We start from the raw sequence: 27,807 nt of genomic DNA on the forward strand, positions 1-27,807 counted from the left end.
TAGGACTACCCACCTTTCAGCAGGTAAGTGGATTGAACTAGGTACCTGTTATATGGCCCGCACTGTTTGAGGCAGGGGACGCAGCAAGAAGCAACGCTCACGGAGCCTGGGCCGTGAAGGAGACAGGTAATAACTCACTTATATACCACAGGATGAGAAAAGGTAGTGAGAATAACCAGGCAGGAGTCAGTCTGAAATAGTGTGGTGAGAGAAAGCCTTCTAAGAAAGTGACAGTTATCCGCCAGTCACAGAAGCTACCAGAGGGCCCCTGACAGGTGTGCAAGGCTCCTTGAGGTCATGGCCGCTGCCCACACTGCATGCTGGTCTCCAAGGACACTCAGCCATGGGCCACTGGAAGTCGTAGTGAAGGAATCTAGACTGTCTTCACAATCCAGCAAAAGAGCAGGTGAGCAGTAGCTATGGAGGTTTTACATGTGTCACCTAGAAAAAAACTGTAATGATAATGGTAGCTAATTGTATTGGACATTTTATGGATGATCAGTATGTTCAGAAACTATGATAAGCTGTATTCAGTACATTGTCTCATTTCGTTGTGGCAAACTGAAGGGATGGAAACTATTGTGATCCCCATTTTCTTTCAAAAGAAAAGATTGAAAAAAAAAAGATTGATTTTACTTAAAAGACATAGTGACAGAGGAAGAGATCTTCTATCCATTGATTCATTCATCAAAAGTCAGGACTGGGCCAAACAAAAGTCGGGAGCTTTGTCTGGGTCTCCTAAATGGGTGGCTGGGGCCCGAGTACCTGGGCCACCTTACTGTGTGTTTCTTGGGTGAATTAGCAGACTGGGAGCTGGGTGGGAAGTGGAACAGCCAAGACTGAAAGATGAACTCTTATGGGATGCCAGTCTTGCAGATAGAGCTTCAACGTTCAGCACCATAACAGCAGTCCCCAGACCTTGGTCATTAGTACCATACAATAATAATAAAGACAGAGCTCCTTGGAGAAATGGCTAACTCTAAGGCAAGAGCCACACCCTTGTTGCTAGTAGGTGAGAAAGTGCTCAGAAAGCTAAAGGATGGGGGAGCAGGCCAAAAGGGACACAGGAGCCAAACTCCAACAGATCCCAGGAGCCAAAACCGGAACAATTTGAGCAGCAGAATAAATAACCTCATGTCAGAATATAACCTTAAGGCTAAAATAAACGGAACTCATCCCATGCAGATAGAAACAGATACTTGAATATTTAAATAGGAAGAAGAAAAAACAAAACTTCCTTTGGGGGCGCCAAAAGCTAGGTGGAGATCTTGCCCTCTACTCCAAAAAATAAACACAGCCTTCCTCTCCGCTGCGCTTCTTCAGGACTGTTCCAAACAGCCGGGGAACAACGAGAAATTGTCACAGAGCAGAGAAAACACAAGAGGCTTCACAACTAAATGTCCACAATAGCATAGTTTGCACTGGCAGGGTGACAGGAAAAGGCTCCAGCCAGACCAGGTGAAATCTAAACGAGGGTTAGGGTTCCATCAACCACGTTGCACTGTGGTAAGCTTCTTCATTTGACATTTCATTTGTTACTGTGGTGATGGGAAGAGTTAACATGAAGGGCTAGGCAGAGAGACCTGTAGAGATTCCCTCTGTGCTCTCAACAACTTCTCTACAATTTAAAGCATTTAAAGTAAGCAAATAGGGTAGCTCTGTGTTTTTTCTTACTAGAAATTCATGCCAATGTTGGTCTTAGGCTCCGAGAGACCATTCCAGCAGGATATGCTGGAATGAACGTGGGCTCTGCTCCACATGTAAAGTTGTTGCTAAGGCTGGGGAGGTTTCAACTTGAGGAGGCTATGGCCTAAAGAAAGGATTTTCTAAGTCTGTGCTTCTCAAAGCTAGGACCCCAGGGAACTTACTAGAAATGGAAATTCTGTCTGGAGGCCAGGAAATAGGAGGAAGTGGATGCAACAGGCATCCGCTTGGGAGACCTGGAGGAGGCTCCTGGATCCGCCCAGCTCTGGCCTTTGTAGCCATTTAGGGAGTGATCCAACAGATGGAAGATCTCCCTGTCTCTCCCTCTCTCTCTTACTCTGACTTTCAAGTAAAATAAATTTAAAAAGTGAGCTAACCCTTGCTCTGGGTTGATAGTAGAGATTTCATTACCCCCTTGGGAAAGGTTGTTAGGACAGTGTTGGAGACATACTTATACATTATTCATTATTGATCTGAAAGTCAAAATTAGCTGACTTCTCTATTTCTGTTTGTGGAATCTGCCAACTGTACCCCCAGTGAGCACTCCACGCACTCCTTATCCCACTAGCAACTAAGAACAACGAGCAGGAATCTTGGGTCTGGCAACGGCGGGGTCGCTAGGAGCCTGCCCTGGGTGCACAGGGGTGACCGAGCTAAGGGTGGGCTTGACCGGTAGCGAGGAGAAAGCAGGCCTCAGGTGTCACCTTAGGGGCAAAGAGAAAGAAGTGATGAGTCACCTCAATGCCCAAAATTTCCCAGGATGGAAAAATACAGCACATGGGAGAGGCACACTGGGAGGCTCCCGCATGGTTCCACCACTGCGTTCTTAGATTGCCTTCATTGGCACGGGCCCAGAGGAACACTGACAGCCTTGGCATCCAGCACCAAGGCGTGCTCTGGGCATTCTTAACAGAAGGCTCCAGATCCTCAAGTCATCATGCTCAGCGAGCTGTGTCGTCCTCCACCCTGAAATCCGGATTAGCATCCAAGTAGCATCCATTGACCCTTCTCTTTTCCCATCCCCAGTTTGTTGGAGGACTTGAAGCGGTGACCCCCCCACTGCAGGCCTGTCCTGACCTACTCCCTCAGAAGCAACCTCCACACCCTTGGGCAGGTCTGGATCATTTCAGGTAACAAATAGAAGGACCTCCCTGGAGCCAAAAGCCCATCCTTTCTGTCCATTGTGGAACTAGAAACTGAACCATGACGAGGTGGGAGAACACAGCATGTGCTGTGTCCCTTGGTAGGTTTATCCCAGCATCAGCAGCCGGGGGACACGGAGAGGTGGGCCCACCTGGGATGTGTGGGTTGTGGCATCTCTGCCCAATGACCCTTCAAACATCTTTCTGAGTTGCTGTTGTGTCTTGAAGCATAGATTTGTTGCATAATCCTGTCCCTTCACAAAATGACCAAGATCGTGACATCTTGCCGTCTCCATGGTTGATTTCCTGCACACTGGACAGTAAGATAAACAGCAGCCATACCTCTGAAACCGGACTCAGCTCTGAGTCCAGGTACTAACATGGATCAGCTTTGATCAGATCCCAGGCAAGTGAGGGAACATCTTTGGGTAGTAATATTGCAATAATAAGACGACTGACCTCTGTAAGTATAATGGTTCAAGGCATGAATATCCTGTTGCCCAGTGACCGTCCACCCCAGCCATTCCCAGTTCTGTCCACCAGATGGCACAGGAATGCCAAGTTGCCCAGGGCATTTCCCAAATCAGAAAGATCCATCTCCTTCTGTTATTCTTCTCTAATAATAATTTTTTTTTAGGTTAATGTATTAGGTTTTTATTGAGAGCTTCTTTTTTTTTGTATTTTGTTATACAATTCCATAGACCCTGGGATTTCCCTTATACCTTCCCAATTTCCTCCCCCCACAATATTTTTTAAAAATAGCAAATGTGATATTTTGGTAGACTTATGTGTAATTTACTTACTCAACATTGTTGCCTACCATAAAATTCATCTGTTTTAAGCTCACGATTTTAATGATTCTTAGTACCAAGTTCTGGACCATTACAATAATGTGTGCCCAGATGAAATCCTGACACTTGCAAGGGAAGGATTAGCCAGTTGAGCCATGGTGCCATGTCCTAGTCTCATTTTTAACATGTATATCTTTGAGCCATTGGGAATTCATTTCCATGTGAATCATGTAATTGAATTCCAGTTGCTTTTTTTTTTTCCTAGTTGCACCAAACCTTGTAAATTGAGTAATGCATCTATTTTACCAAGTGCAGGGTGATGCCGTGCTTATTCTGCACTGAGTTTTCCTGTGCATCTCTGTGTCATCCTAGACCAGTGTGCACACTCCATAGCAATCATTTGTCGGGAGCAGGAGGGTGGGATTTGAAGTGGGCCCAAGAACGTGTGTGTCATTCATTGTCCTTCAGTTCATCCAGGAAGCCTGGGCATCTCCAGTTTCACTGAGCACAGAAATGACCCACCACAGCAGCTGCAGAGAAGGCCTGGGAACCTGCATTTGAGCTTGTTCCTCCTTCTCCTCCCCTCCCCTGCTGCTGATCCTGCCAGACCTCAAATGACTGCTCTGAAAAACACTGATTTAACAAGAAGTCCCCCCTAGCTGCCACACAGCCCACAGCAGAAGGACAGGGTGGGAATGTGGGCTCTCTCCTGCAAGATCAGGCCTCTAAGCAGGTGATTCATACAGCTTTCCTGCTCCGCAGCCTCCTCTGTGCAGGACTCTGAGGGACACAGCTGCCAGGGAACAGGAGCTGCAGCTCCTGAGAACTCTGCCTAGCAACCAAAACGGTCCCAGCATGCTCTGAGGACTCTGTCCAATCCCTGGCCTCCTCATGATTATGCATGAGTCCCCAGATGTCAGCTGGGTTTCTAAAGCTTGCCTCCCACTCCCAATTTCCCTCTCTCTTTCTCTCTCCCTCTCCCCCTGTCTCCTTCCCCTCCTACTCAACTTTCCACCCCCCCATCCTTCCTTTCCTGTGTGGTACAATAGCTGGCCACATTTCTAGCTCTGTACTTCAGAACCAAAGAAATAATGTTAATATCTTCAGGGCCTGAGGACAAACACACAGAGTGTTCCAGGGCCTGGCCTCTATCAGGAAACAGTTTTAACAGTGGTTTCACAAAAGTATCTCCAGTAATAGATGAGCATTTTACTTAGGACTGTGTGCAGAAAAACCAAAACTATAGATTTTTTTAAAAGATTTATTTTCATAGGAAAGGCAGATCTACAGAGAGGAGGAGAGACAGATAGGAAGGTATTCTGTTCACTGATTCACTCCCCAAGAGGTTGCAACAGCTGGAAATGAACCAATCTGAAGCCAGAAGCCAAGAACTTCTTCCAGGTCTCCCATGCAGGTGCAGGATCCCAAGATTTTGAGCCGTCCTGACTGCTTTCCCAGGTCACGAGCAGGGAGCTGGAAGGGAAGCAGGGCTGCCAGGATTAGAACCGGCACCAATATGGGATCCCGGCACGTGCAAGGCGAGGACTTTAGTTACTAGGCTACCATACCAGGCCCCAAAACCATGGATTTTTGAAAAATTATTTGGTTACTCTGCAAATAACCAAAGCCAGGAACTTCATCTAGGTCTCCTATGTGGATGCAGGGGCCTAATTCTTCTGTTCTGGCTTCACAGGCAATGGTTTGACTTGCTATGCTACAACATTGGTCCCAATGTGTGTGTTTAAAGGGTTTAGAGGTGGTGCATGGATCAGAGAGTGTCCTCTGTCACTCCCTGTTCTCACAAAGCCTCCTGGATTCAGGCAGGAGTCACCCTATGATCTCATCACCCCACCCTGGACACTGCAGTTGAAGTAAGTTTACTTCCCTGATTCCTTTGAGCGTGGATTAAACCCCACTGTGAGTTTTGTAAGGGGACAAACCCTAGTTAAACCACAGCACATGTCCTATTGCCCAGCCCAGCAATTTCACCCTTGAGCACGTCCCTACCAGAAACTAATGTCTCATGTAATCCAAAACAAGATTCTTTCTACTCAGGTGAAACTGGAAATAAGCCAGATGGAATGGGCCTGATTTGGGGACAGCAGGTTCACCCCTGTTCCCCTGATCCGGTTTGGGATCCTGCACCTGCGTAGGAGACCCGGAAGAATCTCCTGGCTGCTGATCGGCGCAGCTTCAGCCACTGCAGCCTCTTTGGGAGTGAACCATCGGTCAGAAAATCTTTGTTTCTCCTCCTCTGTGTATATCTGACTTTGCAATAAAAATAAAATCTTAAAACAGTAGCATAGTTTTAAATTGCTGTCCTGTTTGTAGTATGTGCTGGGTGATAGCATATACCTGTTTATTTATTTCCTCGCATTTTATTTATTTATTCTCCAGACTTGTACACTTGTACCTCTGAACATTCCTCCCGTTTTATTCTCCAAGGAAGCAGCGCTCAGAGGTTCAGGCAACAAGTTGAGGACGTGGCGCTCTAGCTTGGACGCTCACATCTCGGCTGCCAAAAAGCAAAGTGCTCAGAGCCTTGCAGAAGTTTAGCCCAAGGGCATTCTAACAGCAACAGGGATGACTAATAGGTATTAACGGTCCATGACGAGAGAACAGATGTCATTGTCTGGATACATAAGGCAGATTAGTAATGTTTGCGCCGTATTATTCATGCAGACCCTGCTATCCTCGGTCCTGGGCAGCCACTAAGCTGGAGGCCCCCGGGTCAGCTCTCCGCACCAGATGTGCCGGGGCTGGGCCCTGCAGGGACACGCCCCCTTGAGCTCCACGAAGCCAATCGCGCGCAGCAGGTGGGGCCCTGCGAACGACAGCGGTGCTAGCCAATGGCTGCGCGGCCAGGGCCGCCCCCCGGCCAATGGGCGCGCCCCTCCGCGAAGGTCGGAAGTGGTGAGGCTGCGCTTGGGGGCCGTTGTTCGGCGTGTGAGGGGCTGGCGGAGGGGTCGGTGTCTGAGGCGAATCGGGCCCGTCGGCATTCGACGTCTCGTTCCGGGTGAGGTGGTGGAGGGAGGCCCCCGTCTGAGGCGCATCCCGAGGCCTGCAGCTGGGGCCGAGGCGGGCGTCTCGCCCGAGGGGGGTGCGTGGGCGAGGGGGTTCGCGCTCGTGAGGGGAAGGCGTCCACCCGGAGGCCGCGTTTTCGCTCCGACCGCGCCACCCCCTCAGCGGCTTTGACCCGAGGCGCTGGGCGTCCGGGGCGCCGCTGGCCCGAGCCGGAGCCGCTGGGACGGTGGGCAGTTGGAGCCCAGCAGGGTCGGCGGAGGAGGGAAGCCGAGGGGACGTTAACTGCTGTCACCTGCGGGGCCGAGCCCGGACGGGCCCCTGGCGGCCTGAGCGGCTGTGTGCCGGAGCCCTTCCCGAGCACTCGCCCGGCCGCGGCCCGGGACCCTCGGGAGAGCTGCGGGTCGAGGCTTCCCGGGGCTGGAGCGCGGAGCTGGCAGCCTGCAGAGCGGCCACTCCCCTCCCCGGAGGCTTTGGCCGTAGTTTTTCAACTTGGCCGTTTCTCTAGCTGGAATGGAGCCTGAACTAGCTTGTTTTCAAACGTGGGAGCTTCCGTGCCTGGTTCATATTTCGCTTGGGAGGGGGTGTCATGTCCTAGTTTAAAACCTTTTAGTAGTTACTCTTGAGAGGTATCCCCCTTTTCTTTTTCTTTTCTTCTTTTTCTTTTTTTTTTTTAGTAGGATTTATTTGTTTGAAAAGCAGAGCAAGTGTTTCCAATGCTGGTTCTTTCCCTGAATGGGCCATACGGCTGGGACTGGGTCAGAAACTACGAGCTGGGAGCATCTCCTAGGTCTCCTGTGAGGATGCAGAGGCCCAAATTCTTGGCCCATCTTCCAGGGATCTCCAAAGCGCCTTAGCGGGAAACTGGATCGGAAGTGGAGTAGCCAGGACTGGGGTGTCCATATGGGGTGCCAGCAGTGCAGGTCGTGGTTTGACTAGCTCTGCCCCCGCCCATCCACCTTCCCTTGTTTTAGACCCTTAGAACTTGGGCCCTTCCCGCTGTCTGGGTGTTTCCCCCACCTCGGCAACGCCCCAGTCTTTCTGTGTTTGCAAAGCTGACCTTGTGCTTGCGGTCTTAGCGTAACAAGTGTGTACTAGGACTGGCATTGTGGCACCTTGAGTCCCCATAGGACTTCGGGGTCTGTTCTGGCTACCGCACCTCCAACCCAGTTCTCTGCTGAAGCGCTTGGGAGAGCAGGGGAGACGGCCCCCCTGGGGAAGCCTGGATGGCTGGTGTTGACTTCCGGCCTGGTAGTGGTGGTTTGGGGGACTGAGTTAGTGAGTGGAAGTTCTCTGTCTGTCCTTTCTGCAACTCTAAGTAGGCCTTTCAAATAAGTAAATAAATGCTTAAGTAAAATAAGAAAAAGTTTGTATTTGAGAGCTGGGGAGTGACAGGAGAGGTCACCTAAAGCAGCTTTCTCTCTGTTCCATCCCGTTCATCTGTGTGCTTTTCCACCAAAGTACCTTACGTTGTATTTACTTTTTTGGCCTGTTGTTTGCCTTGTCCATGAAATCACTCTGCTTCACCAGACATGTTTGCAAAGTACTCTGCGTGCCTGGGCACAGTGGCACACAGGTCTTTATGAATGAATAGTGTATGCTGAACACAAGTCTGTATTTATGTTCATCTTTGCGTCATGGAGGAGAATAATCTGAAGTAAATACTGGCAGTAAACTTGCCAGGGCTTTGCTTTCTGCATTTTTATTTTGTTTAAAAGAAGGAAAATCTTTACAGAAAATGAACTCTGGAGACACCATGTCAGCCATGTGAGCGGAGGTAGCACCACCTGTAATACAGAGGCTGTTGCTGTCAGGTGTCTTGTGATGGAGTGCCTCAGGGTGGCCACAGCATCACTGCTGTGGTTTTCATGCCCAAATGTGTGTTCCTGAATTCAGTCCTGAGGAAGCATCTGACAAACCCACATTGAGTGACTTACTACCACATAACCAGTCAGTGTGTTGAATAAAAGACCGAAGAAATACCCTGGATAACGGGAGATTTAAAAAAAAAAAAAAAGGCTCAATGCAGTGAGTGATCCTGGATTGATTCAGGTCTTGGTGAGATGGTTGGGGAAGTTTTAGAAAGACCTATAAATAGTTATTGGTGTTAGTAACAATTTCCTATTTGTGAGAACTGTTCTATGATCTTTAATTATGTTAAATGTTAATTTTATGAAAATTGGGTGAAGGATGTAAGAAAATGTACCATTTTTGTTATTTTCCAATTGAACATTCAAAAATAAGGAACACACCAAGGATGTTGAGTGTTGAGTAGAATTCCTTATTGTGGTTGTTTTGCTGACACATCCTGCGTATTATTTTGTTTTTTGAATGTCATCCTTAAACCAGAAATGAAACTGAAGAAGTTTATACTTCTGTTATAGTTACAGGAAGAGCTGAAAATGGCTGAATTTCCAGACAACCAGGATACCCGATTGTGTAACAACTGGTAAGAAATTAGATCTAAAAAATGTTTTTGAAATGTAGTGAGTTGGTTTATTTATTGGCAAGTTAAATTAGAGCCGTATAGCATAGTGTGCAAATGCATGGGACTGGAACATTTTAACTCGTGGGATTGCCCTGTTTTGGTGATTGGACAAGCTGGTTGGTGGGGGGGGGGGGGGCGGGGAGTGGAGTGATGGGATTAAGTAGGAGTCAGTTTTCTGATTGCTGGCTTCTTGCTCTTTCTGGTTTACTTTCCAAGTGCCTGCATAAAAACTGTGCTAGGGCCAGGAACTGTGCTAGAAGTCAGGAACTTTCTTCACATCTGCCAGATGGGTGCCAGGAGCCCAAGTTCTTGGGTCATCCGCTGTTTCCAGGCACATTGGTAGGGGGCTGCGTCGGGAGCATGGAGTAGCCAGGACTCCAGCCCATCTCAGATACGGAATGTGGCTGTGGTACAGCACCTGCTGTGCCACATGCCTGCCCTGGTTCCTGCCTTCAGACAAGCCATTGAGCTGCTTTGGAACCTCACTTTTTTTTTTTTAACCCTACAAATAATGGAACTTATTTTTTACATATCTGAAAATATCACCTTAACTTTTTATATAATAAGGAAAATAAATAGTAATAGATAAAATGGACTAAGTTAATGTTTTTGGAGTATGTGGGAAGACAGTGGCTGGTGTGGCTGTCTTGGGGTTGAGTGGAACCAGGATTTAGGGGGTCAGCTATGTAATGACAGCAGTTCAGCCGGATCAGCTCAGCTTCAAAACAGGGGAGCTGGGCCACATTAAACTCTTAAGGCAGGCAAGCTTGTTTGTTATTTATTTTGTGGGTCACAAAGTTTTAAAAACTTGGCGCAGATGTGAAGGTTAAGCTTTCTGTTTCTACATTTCTAACCCATCTGAGTGATGTGGAAGGGCAGTTCTGTCCTGCTGACATGAAGCAGTGAGGTCACACTTGTGGGGATTTCTGAAGACCTTATCTGATATTTGATTAGAAAGCTAAAGTAAAAGCAAGGAGAGTTAGTTATGTATGTTGTGTTTGACCTATAAATGGTATAAGTGGTAGGGGTTAGGTGTTGGATGAGAATGGCAGTTTGATGTAGATTGGTGAGAAGTTTGAATTAGATAAACGCATTTTGATTTTTGTGATTGTTTTTTCCTCTCTTCTCAGCCTTTATTTTGGCTAGATTAGGATGTAATTAGAGCAACTATTAGTCAAAATATGTTTTCCCTGCTTGTAATTAAGATGTCATTTTCCTGTGGGTGTCTTGCCTTACAGGGTATTTCTCTGTACTTGCTGCTGTCACCATCATTTTAGCTGTTTAGCTTCATCCAGTTTGAAGGAATCACAAGCCTAGGACATTATATAAATAACTGTGCTAGGGGAGTACAAGAAGCCAGTAGAAACAGGGTTATTCACAGCCAGGGCAATTTATTTAGGGAAAAAAGCAGATTAGTGTGGGAGCTAATGGAGTCTATATAGGCTTTTACTTAAGTAGCCCTGTGTAAATTTCAGGCTTTAAATTTTAGTCATTGTGCTCGCTTCAGTAGCACATATACTAAAATTTAGTCATTAGAGCCATATTGTTATTCTGGTTCCCTGAGAAAAATTAAAGTACTCTTTGACATCTGAGCTGGAGTTAGAGCCAGCAGCCCTTCAGGAGAAGTAGATTGTGACTAAAGATGTTTTACAATAGGCTCTTAATTCAGGGAGGATAAAATACCAGGCTGCCACTCTTGATTTTTGTGTCCATTAAAGAACTGATGTCTGGCATTGGTGTTGGAGGGTTGTGGGGAATTTTCCCAGAAGCCCTGCCTCGCCCTTTAGCCTGCTGGTTGTTTTTGGCCTTCAGCAGTGTTGTCTAGTTGCAGAATTGTATTCTGCTTTATCTTACTTAAATGTTTTCATTTGCTTTGTTGATAGGATGAAAACATGTTGACATTTTGTGTGGTTGGAATGTTTGGTAGAAACAGTTTGGCAGTTAAAAAAATTTTTTAAGTTTCATTTGTTTGAAAGGCATAGTGAGAGAGGAAGAGAAAAAGAGCAGAAACAAAGGGGGAAAAGACTTACCTTCTGTTTACTGGGTTCCTCCCAAGTGGTTGTGACAGGCGGGGCTGGGCCGGGCTGAGGTCAGCAGCCAGGAACTTTATTCTGGTCTCTCACATGATTGACAAGTAGCCCAAGCACTTGGGCCATCTGTTGCTGACCTCACAGGCATCCACCCCTTAAAAATTTTTTTTTGAATTTCATTTATTTTACTTGAAAGTCAGACTTACAAAGGGAGGGAGGGAAGAGGGTGAGGGAGAGAGAGAATGAGAGTGAGAGTATGCCTCTATCCTCTGGTTCACTCCTGGACGGCTGCAATGGCGGGAGCTGAGCCAGTCTGAAGCTGGGCACCAGGAGCTTCTTCCACCTGGTCTCCCATATGGGTGCAGGGGCTGAAGGACTTGGGTCATTGTCACTGCACAGAGCTGGATCAGAAGTGAAGCAGTTGAAATGTGTCCACATGGAATACTAGAGGATTAGCCTGCTATGCCACGGTGCCATAGGCAGATGGTTAACTATGCAAGCCCCTATTTAAGTTTTTTTTTTTTTTTTTTTAAGATTTATTTATGTATTTTTTCTTGGAAAGGCAGATATACAGAGAGGAGGAGAGACAGAGAGGAAGATCTTCCATCCGATGATTCACTCCCCAGTGACTGCAACGGCCGTTGCCGCGCCAATCCGAAGCCAAGGAGCCAGGAACTTCCTCCAGGTCTCCCACATGGCTGCAGGGTACCAAGGCCTTGGGCCATCCTCGACTGCTTTCCCAGGCCACAAGCAAGGAGCTGGATGGAAAGTGGGCAGGAGCTGCCGGGATTAGAACCGGCGCCCATATGGGATCCTGGCGCATTCAAGGCAAGGACTTTACCCCTAGGCTGCTGTGCTGGGCCCAAATTTAGAAGTTTGTAACACTTTCCCTTAAAATTGGTACTTTTAGTGCCAGCTCGGGGATTAAGCCCGAGTGTTGGTATCCCATATGTGCATTGGTTCAAGTCCCAGCTGCTCCACTTTTGATTTAGCTCACTGCTCGATGTGCCTGGGAAGTCATCAGATGATGGGCCAAGTGCTTGGAATTCTGCCACCTATGAAGGGGACATAGATGGAGTTCCAGGGTCCTGGCTTCAGGCTGTTGTGCTTAGATGGGGACTAGATCTTTTTTTTTAGATTTTTTATTGGAAAGTGAGATATACAGAGAGGAGGAGAGACAGAGAGGAAGATCTTCTGTCCGATTATTCACTCCCCAAGCGGCTGTAGCTGAGCCAATCTGAAACCAGGAGCTTCTTCCGGGTCTCTCACACGGGTGTAGGATCCCCAGGCTTTGGGCCGTCCTTGACTGCTTTCCCAGGCCACAAGTAGGGAGCTGGATGGAAAGTGGGGCTGTCGGGATTAGAATTGACGTCCATATGGGATCCCAGCTCGTGGAAGGCAAGGACTTTAGCACTGGGCTACTGCGTAGGGCCCCTGCTTTCTTTTCTATACCTCAGATTTGATCTTTGGGTTATTAAATATAAATGATAAAAAAGTGAGTGAAGCACTAGGGAACGGGGTTCACAATTTCACATTTTCAGTGAAGTCGCTGGCAGCCCGGGCAGGAAGCATGAACCTGCGTGCCATATAGCCAGCATTGAAAGCGTGTGGTACTCAAAGCAGGGAGTTTTCATTTCCTTCTGAGCTGCATCTACTTTATTAGTTTTGGTTTTACCACTCATGAAAAAAAAAAAAGTTTAGTGAATCTAATCTACTTTGAGACAGTGAGTAGAAATAAGTTACTGGCTGTTTTCTGCTTGTGATCCTGGAGTGTCTGTCTCTGCTTTGCATCACGGATGATTTTGGGAAAGCCTAGATCTGCTCCTTTTGATATTTGTTGGTTGTGATTAATCTGACTTTGAAAAAGTGAAATAGCCTCCAGAGGTGATTCATAGCTCTCCTAGCTCAGAACACTGCCCAGAGACAGCCTTCAGGACCTGCTTGTTCTGTCGAGAATGATAGGTTTATCCAGAAGGTAAGGAGTACAAGCACACAAGGGCCGTGGTCAGGGAGAGTAGCCGGGAAGGGGAAGAGAGAGAGGTTCGAAGAGAGAGTGAGAGTTTAGGGACAAGGTGTTAATTAGGGAGAGATCATGGAGACCAAGGACTGTACAGGGCAGATTTCCCTTTGATGTGACTGACGTGTGAGGAAAGACATGGATTCCTCACTAATTCTTGTCCTGTCCTTTGACCTTTTTCCATAGTAAAAAAGAAATTCCTGTGTTTAATTTTACCATCCATGAGATCCACTGTCAAAGGAACATTGGTGTGTGTCCTGTCTGCACAGAACCCTTTCCCAAATCGGACATGGAGACTCACATGGCTGAAGAACACTGCCAGGTGAACTCAGTACCCGGATGTGCAAAATGTATTGGAGTTGCCATTATTCACCCATGTTTTATACTTGTTTTTTGTGTGCTAACAAAGCTGTGCTGTCACAAAGCCAGTTTATTCATTCTCACTTTTTTACCCCAGGTCACCTGCAAGTGTAACAAGAAGTTGGAAAGGAGACTGCTAAAGCAGCATGAGGTTAGTCGTCTTGCCCTGGTAGAGGACTGAGTGTGCAGATTATAGGCCCCCTTCAGACCTGGACCAATGTGGTTGAGCCTTTGTTCTCTGTTAGCTCTCACTCTTACAGCTGTTTGAGGCTCTGACGGGTCAGCTGCGGCCAGCTGTGAGTACAGTGCCGTGTTCTGCTCAGGGTCAGAGTCACTTCTGTGGGTGACTGGCGGCTGCTCCGAGCTTGACGCCAAGCCTGGCCTGGTTGGTGTGAGCTATCCTCTTCGGAGCACAGCCTGCCTGACTTACATCTGATAATTTCATCTTGAGTCTTTTTTTTTTTTTAATTATTAAAGATTTATTTATTTGAAAGACTTAGAAAGAGGAACAGATGGATCTTTATCTGCTGGTTTCCTCCCCAAATGGCTGCCGCGGTGAGGGCTGAGCCAGGTTGAAGCCAGGAGACAGAAACTTCAGCCTACTCTTCTGTGTGAGTGTAGGAGTCCGAGACTTAGCCTGTCATCTGCTGTTTTCCCAGGTGCATTAGCAGGGAGCTGAATCAAGTGGAGCAACTGGTACCCACATAGGATGCTGGGGCCACAGGCAGCAGCTTTATGTGCACTGCTGCAGTGCCGAGCCCTCAGCTTGAATTCTTGATTACTTGGATTAACATTTGTGTTTTTGAAATATGTATTTATTTATTTGAAAAGCAAAGTTAGAGCCAGGGAGCGACAGAAATCTTCTAACCACTGATTCACTCCCTAGATGGCTACAAATGGCTAGAGCTGGGCCAGTGTCTGCCATGTGATGGGTTTTTGTTGTTTGTTTGTCTGAGATTGATATATTTTACTTGAAAGTGAGAAAAGGAGAGACACAGAGAGAAAGAGAGATCTTCTCTCTGCTGGTTCACCTCCCAGATGGGTACAGTGGCCTACGCTGGGGCCAGGCAGACTGAAGCCAGGAGCTTCTTCCAGGTGTTCCATGTGGCTAGGAGTCCGAACATGTGGCTTTTCCCAGCGCATTAGTAAGGAATTAGATCAGAAGTGTACCAGCGTGGACTTGTGCCAGTTTCCCTGTGGGATGCCAGACCTGGGTTTACCCATTACACAACGCACACTGGGTCCTAACGTACCTGAAGAAACTTTCTCAGACACCACTTGGTAAGAGAGAATATGGTATCATTTAGTCCCTAGCAGAGATAAAACAAGTTTATCTCAGCAGTTAAAAATGCACAACAACTATATAAATGGTAGTCACCTGGGAATGTCTATATTTATATACATATAAAAGTTTATAATGCTGTTAAGATTTATGTATTGTGTACATGTTTAAACTGTAACCTAATTTTATTAGTTTGCAACTATCTTTAATTATGAAAGGTAATTTATATTCAACGTAGAAAATTTGCAAACCAGAGGAAATTATAAAAAGAAAATTAGAGCCACAGATAACCCCACAGTTAAGAGAGCAACAAGGCCTGGCACAGTGGCCTAGCGGCTAAAGTTCTTGTCTTGAACGAGCCAGGATCCCAAATGGGCGCCGGTTCTAATCCTGGTAACCCCACTTCCCATCCAACTTTTTGCTTGTGGCCTGGGAAAGCAGTCGAGGACGGCCCAAAGCCATGGGACCCTGCACCCATGTGGGAGACCCAGAGGACGTTCCTGGTTCCCGGCTTCAGTTCAGATTGGCTCAGCTTTGGCCTTTCGGTCCCTTGGGGAGTGAATCATCGAATGGAAGATCTTCCTCTCTGTCTCTCCTCATTTATTTTTTAAATAGATCTTTAGAGAGAGAGAGAGAACAACAACTTGTAAATGCCTTGGCCCTGTGCTATTTTCCCGATTGGAGCTTTGATTCAGTAGCCTCAGTGTGGAGGAGATGGGTAAGGTAGAGGAGTGTAATGAGGAGTATTTCTCTGACTCCAGTGTGAAGCAACTTGTGCTAGCTGCTCTCTCAGCTATTTTTGGCAGTCCACTGATAATACTGCTTGTTGCAAAGGTACAAATACAAAGTGTTCCCTAACAGTCCAGCAGCTGAACTATGACAATTTTAAATCATAGATTTACTATCAAGCTTTTTTTGTTTTAATGCTCATTGTTTTGCCTTAATATTTTACTCTATCAATTGTTCTGGTATTTTCTTAGGGCTGTTTACTTTATAATATGTGGCAGTACTTATTTGGTCTTTGCTATTAAGTAACTTACACCAGTAGTGTTTATTATTATTATTTTTTAAAGACTTATTCATTTTATTACTGCCAGATATACACAGAGGAGGAGAGACAGAGAGGAAGATCTTCCGTCCGATGATTCACTCCCCAAGTGAGCCGCAACAGGCCGGTGCTATGCCGATCCAAAGCCGGGAACCTGGAATCTCTTCCGGGTCTCCCACGCGGGTGCAGTGTCCCAATGCATTGGGCCGTCCTCAACTGCTTTCCCAGTCCACAAGCAGAGAGCTGGATGGGAAGTGAAGCTGCCGGCGCCCATATGGGATCCCGGGGCTTTTAAGAAGAGGACTTTAACCGCTAGGCCACGCCGCCGGGCCCTATTATTATTTTTTAAAGATTTATTTATTTGAAACGCAGAGAGAGAAAGAGAGGTAAAGACAGTTCCATCTGTTGGTTCACTCCACAAAAGGCTGCAAGGGCCTGAGTTGCCGGTCAGGAGCCAGCAGCTTCTTCTGGGTCTCCCATGGATAGCAGGGCCCAGGGCCCTTGGGCCATCTGCTGCTCTGCCAGGTGTGTGAGTGGGGAGCTGATTTACAAGTAGAGCCGCCTGACAGGCAGTAGTGACAAGCCGTCGTTGTTCCCACTCTGCTACAATGCTGGCTCCTGGTAGTGGTTTTCTAAGCACAAGTCCCCAAAATTTTAATTTGCGTTTAGTGTTTTCTTATTAGAAAATCTTTTAAAACAATTAAACTTTCCTGGGGTTTATTTGTAGCTTAATGGCTAAGGTCCTGGGTAAGACTGCTTTCTCCATTGGTGTCCCTTGGATTCTGTCTCTGCTCAGGGATCCTAACTCCATCCTCCTGCTGATGCAGACCTGGGAGATAGCTGTGGGCACTCAACGTGTGGGTTCCCAGCTGTTAGTTTTGTCCTCCCTAACCCTAGCTGTTGTGGCCATGTGGGAAGCTCTCTCTCTGTTTCTATTTCTCAAAAAACAAAATAAACCCAGAACCTTCTGAATTATAATTATATCTACATGGGATACAATTTTACAGTCACAACATGATCTCTCCCTCTCTCTCTCTCTTTTTTAAGATTTATATGTTTTATTGGAAAATTAGATATACAGAGAGGAGGAGAGACAGAGAGGATTTTCCGTCCGATGAGTCACTCCTCAAGTTCGAGATGGGTTGTGATAAGTGGGTTGCTTGTTGGGGCCATGTTATTGTACAGAGAGCACGGGATGTACTTTAACAAGCCAACATGTGTCAGTCGGCAGTCTGTGATTGTATGGGACCACCATTGTGTATGTCATCTGTCTGCTGTAAGCATGGTCACAGATGGCATGACCTAAGCACCTTATGCTTTCCTTGATTGCCACTGAAGCGCAGCTTCTTGGAGCTGTGCTCTTTAACTGCGTCCTTGCTGTGTGTCGCAGGAGACTGAGTGCCCCCTGAGGCTTGCCGTCTGCCAGCACTGTGATTTGGAACTGTGTGTTCTCAAGCTGAAGGAACATGAAGAGTACTGCGGTGCCCGCACGGAACTGTGTGGCAGTTGTGGGCGTAACGTCCTTGTGAAAGACCTGAAGACGCACCCTGACGTTTGTGGGAGAGAAGGGGAGGAAAAGAGAAATGATGTTGCCGTGTCCCCCCATGCATACGATTACGATGCAGCCTTTGGTCAAGATGGAATGTGGGTCGCATCGCAACTCCTCAGACAGATTGAAGCCTTAGAGCCGCCCGTGAGAATCCCCCGGAGGCCCCTGAGAGACTTCGGATCAGACCTTTTCCATAATAGGACTGCCAACCAAAGGAATGTGTCAACCCAGTTTCCAATTCAGAATAATCTGTGTAAGTTGTGAGATCAGGAAACTGGAATGATGTCAAAACCCTAGCACAGTGGGAGCAGGGCTTTGGGACAGAATCGATGGCATTTATAAAAGCCTGACCATGACTGGGGAACACTGTTCAATACATTCCTGGAAGATGGGAATGACTGACAGTCTGTTCATTTTTGGGGTACAGTGAGAGTTGATGTGGGTGATAGTGGCAGTGCTGCAAATAACTAACCCATCTTCTGAACCTCAGGCATTGGCCAAGTTCTTTACATACGCATTTCATTCTCACAAGGCTCATACGAGGGTAGGTGGGTGGTAGAGCCAAGATTGGAAATCAGAGTTTCAGTTCCTACACTTCAAACAGTTCTTTTACTGTGCAGAGCTTATGTGGCAATTGAGCACAATGCCATTCCCATAGTTACAGCTCAGTAATATCAGTCATTCATAATGTAATCAGAGTGATGGCCTGTGAGTGTGCAGGCCTTGGTGCTGTGCTGGTGCAGCTGGGGCTGTTGGTGCTGCATGCCTCTGCAAGGACTTGACTGAGTGCAGGGGCTGTAATTGGTCTTGAGGGCTGATTTTTTTTTTCCTAGTTGAAGAACAGCAACGTCAGGAAAGGAATAGAAGCCGACAGCCCCTCAAAGAGGTTGGTGAAGACACTGCAAACTTGGACTTCATGCTGGCCCTAAGTCTGCAGAGTGAAGGCCAGCCCTCCAGCCTGTCAGAGCAGGACTTCTGGAGGGCCATCTGCGAGACTGACCAGCCTCATGGTACTGCCCATTCTCGGAGTGACATAAAGGGTATGTTTGCTTATTCTGTGGTGGCCTTTATGGCTTATGTGATTTGTACATGTTTAAAGGTTTTAACAAGCCAGAACTTACCTTATAGTTGTTTTTGTTTGATTTTTCTGAGCCTTTTTCTTTTTTTTTTTTGTAATGTTTATTTTGTTTTCATCTTGAAAGGTAGAGTGGGAGGAAAAGAGAAAAAAATGTTTCCCAAATGCCCACAACATTCACCACTGGGCCTGGCTGAAGACAGCGGGCCAAAATTCCATCCTGGTGGGGGTCCAAGCACGTGAGCCATTCTCTGCCGCCTCCCAAGGTGTGTCAGCAGAAAACTGAGTGGAAGTGAAGGACCTGGGAGTTGGAACTTGTATTCTGTTATGGGAGGCAGTCATCCTACTGGTAGCTGCCTTCCCCTCCTAGCTTTTTTTTTTTTAAAGATTTATTTATTTCTATTGGAAAGGCAGATTGACAGAGAGAAGGAGATACAGAGAAAAATCTCCCATCTGCTGGTTCACTCCCCCAAGTGGCCTCAATGGCTGGAACTGACCACCCAGTTCGAGAGCTGAGCCAGTCCAAAGCCAGGAACGTCTGGGTCCCAAGGCTTTGGGTTATCTTCTGCTGCTTTCCCAGGCCACAGGCAGGGAGTTGGAAGGGAAGTGGAGCAGCTGGGATATGAACTGGCACTGTTATGGGATCCTGGGCATGCAAGGCGAGGACTTTAGTAACTACGCTGCCATGCTGGGCTCCCATCTGATTTTTTTTTTTTTTTAAGATTTTATTCATTTTATTACAGCCAGATATACACAGAGGAGGAAAGACAGGAAGATCTTCCGTCCGATGATTCACTCCCCAAGTGAGCCGCAACGGGCTGGTGCGCGCCGATCCGATGCCGGGAACCTGGAACCTCTTCCGGGTCTCCCACGCGGGTGCAGTGTCCCAATGCATTGGGCCGTCCTCAACTGCTTTCCCAGTCCACAAGCAGGGAGCTGGATGGGAAGTGGAGCTGCTGGGATTAGAACCGGCGCCCATATGGGATCCCGGGGCTTTCAAGGCGAGGACTTTAGCCGCTAGGCCACGCTGCCGGGCCCTCCCATCTGATTTTTTAAATTGTGAAAATAGAGGCTGGTATTTTGCCATAGTAGATTAAGCCAACATCCCCTATGGAGGCCAGTGTGTGGTTCCAGCTGCTCCACCTGCAGTCCAGCCCCCTGCTAATGTGCTTGGGAAAGCAATGGGATATGACCCAAGTTCTTAGTACCTGGGTGGGAGACCAGAAAAAGCTCCTAAATCTTGGCCCTGGCCTGGCCTGGCCCCAGTTGTAGCTATTTGGAGAAACTCCATTTTCTTTAATTGTCATAGTAGTCTGGTGAATCCTGGTATAGCCCTTGCTCTGTAGTTTCCTCCTGTACCGTCTGAGTGTGTTGAAGACACAGCATTGGGTTCCTGAAGGTTGCCTCACGTGTTCCTTAGGAACGAGTGTGTTCTGCTTCATCCACACAGCACTGAGCTTACACCAGGCAATGTCACATGAATTCCTGGCTTGTGAATAATGTCCTTGAAAACTTTTTTGGTTTTTCTTTGTAGCTTTGTAGCTGGTGTAAGGGGGAGGCTGTGGTTACTGTTGTCCCATGCTTGCCCTCCCAGTTGGTCAGCAGTTACTCCATGTGTTGTGTTTGGACGTTTGTGAGTCAAAATGTGTTTATTTCTTCACTTAAGTTACTTTTAGTCATTACTTTAAAAAAATTGATGTTTTGTTTGAAAGACAAAATTATAGAGGAGACATCGATTGATTAATCTTATCAGCTGGTTTGTTCTCCAAATGGCTGTAACAGCCAGAGCTGAGCTGAAGCCAGGAGCCAGGAGCTGCTTCTGGGTCTCCCATGTGGGTGCAGGGCCCCGGAGTTTTGGGCCATCCTCCTCTGCTTTCCCTCAGGCAGGAGCTCTGTTGGAAATGGAGCAGCTGGGACTGGAGAAGGCGCCCATATAGGATGCCGGTGCCATAGGTGGAGGTTTAATTTACTGTGCCACGGTGCTGCCTCCTAGTCAAGTTACTTCTAAGTACTTTTAGATAAGCCTCACTTTCTGTTTTCCACAGTGATGGAAATGTAAAATTCACTTGTTAAGTTTTTGCCAAGAATCAAAATGCTGTATGGGATATGCTTAGATAAATGCCCAAGATCACTACACGTTTAAATCTTCCTTACCTAGAGTAGGGGTAAGAGAAGATTGCTCTCTGAAAATTGGTGATAAGTAAATCTTCTGAAAATTTCTGTGTAGGGTTTCCGTCTTGGATGATTTTTTTTTCCTGCGGAGTTAACAGCCCACGAGTTGCCATTATCTAAGAAATGTCCGTGAAAGTCGGGGAATAAATGATGGAAATGAGGTTTGCCTTTGCTCACTGAGTCTGTGCGGCCTGCTCCTAGGTGCTGCTGATGAGACCGTGCTGCCTTGTGAGTTCTGCGAGGAGCTCTACCCAGAGGAGCTGCTCCTCGACCATCAGGTGTGCGCTGTTCCCCCGGCTCTCGTGCTGCTGTTAAGGCCACTCGGGTCTTCGGCTGTGTTAGTGGGTTTTTTTTTTTTTTTAATTGGAAAATCAGATATACAGAGAGGAGGAAGAGAGAGGGAGGAAGATCCTTCGTCCGTTGATTCACTCCCCAAGTGGCCCCAATAGCTGGTGCTGAGCTGATCTGAAGCCAGGAGCCTGGAGCTTCTTCCAGGTCTCCCACACAGGTGCAGGGTCCCAAGGCCACAAGCAGGGAGCTGAATGGGAAGTGGGACACCGGGATATGAACCAGCATTCATAAGGGATCTTGGTGCATGCAAGGGTAGGACTTTAGCCACTGGGCAACTGTGCTGGGCCCTTTTTGTTGTTGTTGTTTAAAGATTTACTTATTTAAAAGAACTAAAGAGAGGGTGAGGGAGGTGGAGAGAGGGAGCAAGAGCTGGCTTCCTGGCTCCTGTTTCATCCTGGCCCAGCTCTGACTGTCTTGGCCATTTGGGCAGTGAGCAAGAAGACTGAAGATTTTTCTCTCTCCCTCTCTCTATAACTCTGCTTTTCACATAAATAAAATCATAAAAAATTTATTTTTTTTTTTTTAAAGATTTTTTTTATTATTATTGGAAAGCCGGATATACAGAGAGGAGGAGAGACAGAGAGGAAGATCTTCCGTCTGATGATTCACTCCCCAAGTGAGCCGCAACGGGCCGGTGCTATGCCGATCCGAAGCCAGGAACCTGGAACCTCTTCCAGGTCTCCCACACAAGTGCAAGGTCCCAAGGCCTTGGGCCGTCCTCGACTGCTTTCCCAGGCCACAAGCAGGGAGCTGGATGGGAAGTGGATCTGCTGGGATTAGAACCGGCACCTATATGGGATCCTGGCACGTTAAAGGCGAGGACTTGAGCCACTAGGCCACACCGCTGGGCCCAAATCATAAAAAATTTCTAACAGAAAACACTGTGTAACCTTTATAATTTGCATTATGTAGTGGGAAGGCATGGTTAGGGAGAGACAGCTCTTCACCGGTGTGTGAAAGGTGCCCGATGTTTGTTAGTGACTGAGCCCTTTAGGAATGTCTCATGTGCAGCCTTGTGAGTTTGAGAATTACTTGGTGGAGGGAGTCATTTTTTCTTACCTGACATCACATAACTGGGGTATCCTCATGGTATCAGTGGTGGACTGCAGCTTCCCTTCCTCAGGGGAATAACATAGTGTTTGAATACATGTAGTGTTTAGTTAGGGAGCAGTATGTGATAATCCGTTAACAAGGATATTAAAGAATAATTGGGCCTTTTTTATTGTACGGGAGGAGGAAAAATCTTGAGTCTTTCAAATCAGTTTGGAAAGAATAATTACATGAATACAGTTCTTTAAAGGTAACATTGAAATGTTTAAAAAGGAGTTTTATATCTGTATTCTCTTGGCCCTTTCCATAGTCTCCCCGGCGTTAAGCAACATTAAAATTTGTGACTTCTAAAAAATGTTTTTAGGAATGTGGTTTTTTTCTTAACCTCTGATTTTTTTTTTCTTTAACCTATGGTTTTTGAATGGAAGACAAGTTGTAACCCTTCACGTGCCTTACCATCACTCAATGCTGGCAGCTCTTCTCCCAGAGGAATGGAGGATTCTGATGTCATCTTCCAGAACTTTCTGCAGCAGGCTACAAGTAGCCAGTTGGGCACTTTGATGGGCCTGAGCAGTTCACACTCTGTGGAGGACAGTGTCATCATCCCCTGTGAATTCTGTGGGGTGCAGCTGGAAGAGGAGGTGCTGTTCCATCATCAGGTAGGGGTCCCTGGAGCTGAGAGTAAATCCTTGGCTTCTGAGTTACATTCCATCCTGATCAGGAATCCACACGCTGGACGGTTGGCCCTTTTCTGTGAGGGACCACATCAAAGCTCAGTGGTGCCACAAGTCTTCAGAATTCTGTGCCTCTGGTGGCGGGAGCTGCTAACAGCCTCTCTGCTGAAGCAGTCCGTTGACCAGGCTGCCTGGCTCTTGGTGTTTTTGGGGACTTGAGAGCCTGCTTTGGCTGTGCCTTAGGGTTTAGGCAGAGTGGGGACTCCTGTGAATGTGACAGCTAGAGTAGGCAGTGTGAAGCCCTTCAGCTGTCACAGTCTGATTCCTGTGAGGAACCCTGCAGTGGGCGGCGACTCGGTGATGATGCCGTGCAGCTGTGGTTTCAACATCAGGCATTGCATTCCAGTCAAGACTTCAGCTTTGGGATCAAGTAGCTCATTGCTTGTCTCCTGGGGAGAGGTTGAAATTGGCGACTGGTCCCAAGGTGGGCTGCTCTCTGCACCTTCCTTCATTCCCGCCCTGGGCAGGACCTGCTCTTGGTGCTGAGGGAATGGTAGTCTCATTCGAGCTAGAACTTCTCATTGCTCCCTGGTCCCCCTCTGAGTCGGAGACACAGTCCCACTCGGATGAGCTGTGCTTTTCCCCAGCTCCCTCTTTCAGAAAGGACTTGGGTCAGAGGTGCTAATGCTTATTTTTCCTGTCTAGGACCAGTGTGACCAGCGTCCAGCCACAGCAAACAACCATGTGTCAGAGAGGATGCCCGGACGGAGTTCCCAGCCTCCAGACACCTCCCCAGAGCTGCTGAGGAGGCGTGTCAGACACCAGGGTATGAGCCAGGGCTGAATGACATCGCACCTACCTGTCACTCTATCTGCTACTCTCATGTGGGCTCACCTGAATCTTTTTTTCTTTTTTTAAAGATTTATTTATTTTTATTGCAAAGTCATATACAGATAGGAGAAACAGGGAGGAAACTCTTCTTTTTGATGAATCACTCCCCAAGTGTCCACAGTGGTTGGCGCTGAGCTGATCCAAAGCCAGGAGCTTCTTCTGGGTCTCCCACATGGGTGAAGGGTCCCAGGTCCCTGGGCTGACCTTGACTGCTTTCCCAAGGCATTTGGGGAGATGAATGGAAAGTGGGGCTGCCAGGATTAGAACTCGCACCCATATGGGATCCCAGTGTGTAGAAGGCGAGGACTTTAGACGCTAGGCTATCGTACCAGGCCCCGACCTGAATCTTGAGTTACCTAGCGCAGCAGGTCTCATGGGGAGCCCTGGCTGCTTATGTCCACATTGGACTATGCAGTTTCTAGTATATGTGCACAGGGTGGTAGTATTGGGGACAGCCATGGGACACAGTATTCAATGCTCAGTAACAAGCAGGGAGCCTGTTGTGCATGTAAGGATTTGCTGTTAACTGCAGGCTTCTGGTGATAACACAGGTGTGCTCAGGGCACACAGAGTTAGCATTTAAGACTTCCTGACTAGGCACGTTAACTGTTTAGAAAGCCTTGCCACTGTGTGGCCAGGTAGAAATGACAATGTTTCCAGGCCTGGCGCAGTAGTTTAGTGGCTAAATCCTTGTTTTGCGTGTACCTGGATGCCATATGGGCTTCGGTTTTTGTTCTAGCTGCCCCACTTCCCATCCAACTCCCTGCCTGTGGCCTGGGAAAGCAGTCATAGACGGCCCAAAGCCTTGGGACCTGCACCCACGTGGGAGATTCAAAAGAAGCTTCTGACTTCTGGCTTTGGATCAGCTAACTCTCCTGTTTTAATCTGCCTTTCTGATAAAAGTAAATAAACCTTTTTTTTCCTTTTTTTATTATATTTTTTACAATCTTTATATAGTTAATTAGTGTAAAAAGGTATAAAGGCTATAGGAAAATGGGTAAGACTATTGTTTCCATATTGTTTCCTTCATATATCTGAGGTAAAGGGGATATTGAGGGAGAAGCCCCACCCAGTCCCCACCCACCCCAGGTCCCGGATGTGGCGCATGCTCTGAGACACTTGCTCAAGTGGTTTTGATAGTGCAACAGTTATGAATCGCTGCCAATCTCGCCACTTCATAGTCCATCATAGAGTCTCCATTTGTCCAGTATTTCGCTGCCCAACATATAGCTGAGGTGGTTGATTGACCTGTTCTGTCTTCCATCTTTTCTTGGTTAGGGTTCTGAGTCCGCCATTCTGATTGGGGAGATCCCCAAAGAAACTTTGAGGTGTGCCCAGACCAGATTCTTGTATGTTCTAGCAAATTCAGGGCCCGCCACAGTCCATCGCCCCGATCAGCTGGTGGTTGCAATTGCTGGGTTGGTTCTGCTTTAAGCCCCGACTTCCACTGGAACCAATGGGTGTTTTCATGCTGCTTGTTGAACAGTCAGGAAGCTGTGTGTGAGGGCTCGGGTGATACGTGTGCTAAGTAGACAAAGGGTTTCCAGCTCTCCTTAAGTGGGGGTGAGCAGTGTTCTATCCAGACTCTCCTTGTTTGTGCCCTAACTCCAGTCCCAGTGGCAACAACAGACCTTCCCCCAAAGCCGCTACTGTCTTCTCTTCGTAGGAGACCTGTCATCCAGCTTTGTGGAGAACATCAAGCAGGAAGCAGCTAAAGGGCCCACCTACTCTCTGGCCCCGAGCAGACCTCTTAACAACACGACAACTACCTATAGCCGACTCTCAAAGTTGACATCCGGCCGTAGACCTGGATGCCCGGCCAGCCCTTCTCACTTGCCGAGACTCGGCTCAGGCAGCCAGGACACTGGGGGCCAAAATCAAAATGGCCGGAATGGGACTGTAGCTGCTGTGCACGTTCCAGTGATTCAGCCCATCAGCAGCCTCTGTCCTGAAACTCTGCTGACCTCCTTGTCCCGTGGGCCCGCAGGGCGACTTGGAACCGGGTGAGAGTCAGTCCTAGGGAGTGGAGTCTGGGCCAAGCTGGAGGTGGATTAGTCCCGTGGGAGGGTGTGTGTCACCTGATTCCACCAAGATGACCTTGCTTCCTGTGGGGTGCCTCCCCATCTTGGCTGCAGAAGGGCCTCTGTGTTTTGCTCCACTTCTTGGGAGCTAGCTCATCCTGCTTGTCTTCCAGTGCTAAGAGTGAAGGTGGCAGGAGCTCCCGGGCCACTCCTGCAGCTGCCAACTGTCGCAACAGAACTGCGAAGGTAATTCTGTCGGTGTCTTGGACATGGGTACATGGTGTGGCTGGGCCGGGCTGGGCATGGCTGAGGGCCTTGATGGGTCGGCACAGGGAGCTTCTGGGGGCAGCTGGACATGATCAGGTGCAGGCTCTGACTTTGCATGTACGATTACCTTGTTTTGTCCCCTTGTTCAACAGGCAAAGCCCCCGAAGCAGCAGGGTGCTGGGGATGCAGAGGAGGAAGAAGAGGAGTAGTCTCCAGAGAAGTTGATGGGCTTCCAACCTGCTGCGCATGACAGCGCTTGATGGGGAGCACGGGCTCCAGGGCAGGGCAGTTTCCAGGTTGCAACTTTTTCTAGGTTATGGCCACTTTGTCTTCTCAGAGTGTGCTCTGAAGTTTGAGGGTTTGGGGGGGCGGGGGTAGTTACAGGGCAGCTTACCGGAAATGTTTTGACCTTAGCTGTAAAACTTGAGTTATGGCCTCTTGACTCACTGGGATTCCATCTTTGATATAACTATCACCCGTTGGTGCCACATGGTTGTGGTGGAAGGAATGGAAGGTTCTAGAAACCTGATACTCTTGAGTAAAGTGATTTTCTTCCCTTGGGGGCATAACTGGCTGTTTTGGAGTAACCTCTGCCCTGCCCCGCCCACTCCTGCTCCAGGCCTCTGCAGGAAGGTGCTCAGGCCAGTGGCAATACATGATACAGCCTTTGGAGGTGAGTTGGGCTGAGCTGCACGCTCTGGGGGCTGTCCCGGGAGCTGCTACCCTGGCATTTGGCATCACTGCCTTCCTTTCGGGTGGGGATCACGAGTCCTTTGTCCTCGCTGCCCTCTCCACAGGGACGTCTGAGCGAGCCCCTTTCCTGGCTCCTGCCACTCCCTGGGCTCGGCCCTAATTGGGACCAAGGGCCTAGCCCCATGCTTATTCTGAAAACCAAGTGTCCGAGATGCCTCCTCTTCTTTTAATTTTACTATTATAATTATTATCTATTTCCTTGTAATAGAAAATAAAGTTTGTACTTGGACTTTAGCTAAGTGTTGTGGCTCCTTCTCGTATGAACTTCGTAGCGAGCCCAGAAACATCTGTGCTGTGGGTGGTTGGGTGTGAGCAGGCCTGGGCTGTAGGAGTCCTGTCCCTGTGTCTGGGCACCCTGCCTACCGGAAACGGACAGACTTACTGCGGCACTGCTGCTAACGGCTTTAGGGGACCAGCTTCCAAGCACATAGAGATTCTTTGGAAATCTCAGTCTTGGCTGGATCCCACAAAGAACATCACTAGAAAGCAGGGTATGGGCACTTGGTGTGCACTGGACCACGCTGTAACCGCAGAGGTGGAGGGTGTGTGTGCGTGTGTTCTGTTTGTCATGTCCATGTCTGTATCTAGCAGAGGTGGAGGGTGTGTGTGCGTGTGTTCTGTTTGTCATGTCCATGCACCTATTATGCTGACTTCTATCACAGTGAGTATAGTATCCAATTTTAATCATGGGGTTTTCTTCTATACTTTGCCTCTTGGACAAAGGAAAGAATGGTTGGGATTTGGGACTGGCTGTGTTCTTTATAGCCAAGGAACACATCCAGACATTCTGTATACAGGATCATGCCACTTGCAAATAAAAACAATTTAATAATTCCTTCTCAATTCTGGAAGCTTTTTCTTTTTTGGTTAGCATTGTGGCACAACATGTTTAAACTGCCACACACGGACTAGTCCTCCCGTACAAGTGCCAGTTCTAGTTTTGGCTGCCCCATGTCCAATCCAGCTCCCTCCTAATGCACCTGGAAAGGCAGCAGGAAGTGGCCCAAGTTCTTGTACCCCTGTAGGATACCTGTTGTCAGCATTTGTGGGATGAACCAGTGGATGGAAAATATTTTCTCTGTAACTCTGGCTTTTAAATAGATCTTGTATTATTATTTTAA

General features: G+C 47.7%; 1 protein-coding gene across 3 annotated transcripts; it reads left to right on the plus strand.

Annotated features, from left to right (window-relative positions):
- Positions 1 to 6,501: 6,501 nt before the first annotated feature.
- TRAFD1 (TRAF-type zinc finger domain containing 1) lies at positions 6,502 to 26,920 on the plus strand. Of its 3 annotated transcripts, none has more exons than XM_058656647.1 (12): positions 6,502 to 6,653; positions 9,043 to 9,107; positions 13,380 to 13,515; positions 13,651 to 13,704; positions 17,274 to 17,685; positions 18,266 to 18,472; positions 20,881 to 20,957; positions 22,509 to 22,739; positions 23,460 to 23,580; positions 25,312 to 25,648; positions 25,840 to 25,912; positions 26,086 to 26,920. In XM_058656647.1, the coding sequence occupies exons 2-12, from the start codon at positions 9,061 to 9,063 to the stop codon at positions 26,140 to 26,142; spliced, it is 1,752 nt and encodes a 583-aa protein (XP_058512630.1). In that variant the 5' UTR covers positions 6,502 to 6,653; positions 9,043 to 9,060; the 3' UTR covers positions 26,143 to 26,920. The 3 variants fall into 3 exon arrangements, with proteins under 3 accessions (XP_058512630.1, XP_058512632.1, XP_058512631.1); XM_058656649.1 differs by lacking the exon at positions 6,502 to 6,653 and adding an exon at positions 6,719 to 6,737; XM_058656648.1 differs by lacking the exon at positions 6,502 to 6,653 and adding an exon at positions 6,850 to 6,887.
- The last annotated feature ends 887 nt before the right edge of the window (positions 26,921 to 27,807 follow it).

This window comes from Ochotona princeps, chromosome 29 (assembly GCF_030435755.1).
Source record: "Ochotona princeps isolate mOchPri1 chromosome 29, mOchPri1.hap1, whole genome shotgun sequence".
Lineage (NCBI taxonomy): Eukaryota > Metazoa > Chordata > Mammalia > Lagomorpha > Ochotonidae > Ochotona > Ochotona princeps.

Coding starts and splice junctions, on each gene's coding strand:
- TRAFD1 (XM_058656647.1), top strand. CDS start 9,061: ATGGCTGAATTTCCAGACAACCAGGATACCCGATTGTGTAACAACTG. Junction 20,958..22,508: donor AGCTGCTCCTCGACCATCAG/GTGTGCGCTGTT, acceptor TTTGAATGGAAG/ACAAGTTGTAACCCTTCACG. Junction 25,649..25,839: donor GCAGGGCGACTTGGAACCGG/GTGAGAGTCAGT, acceptor CTTGTCTTCCAG/TGCTAAGAGTGAAGGTGGCA.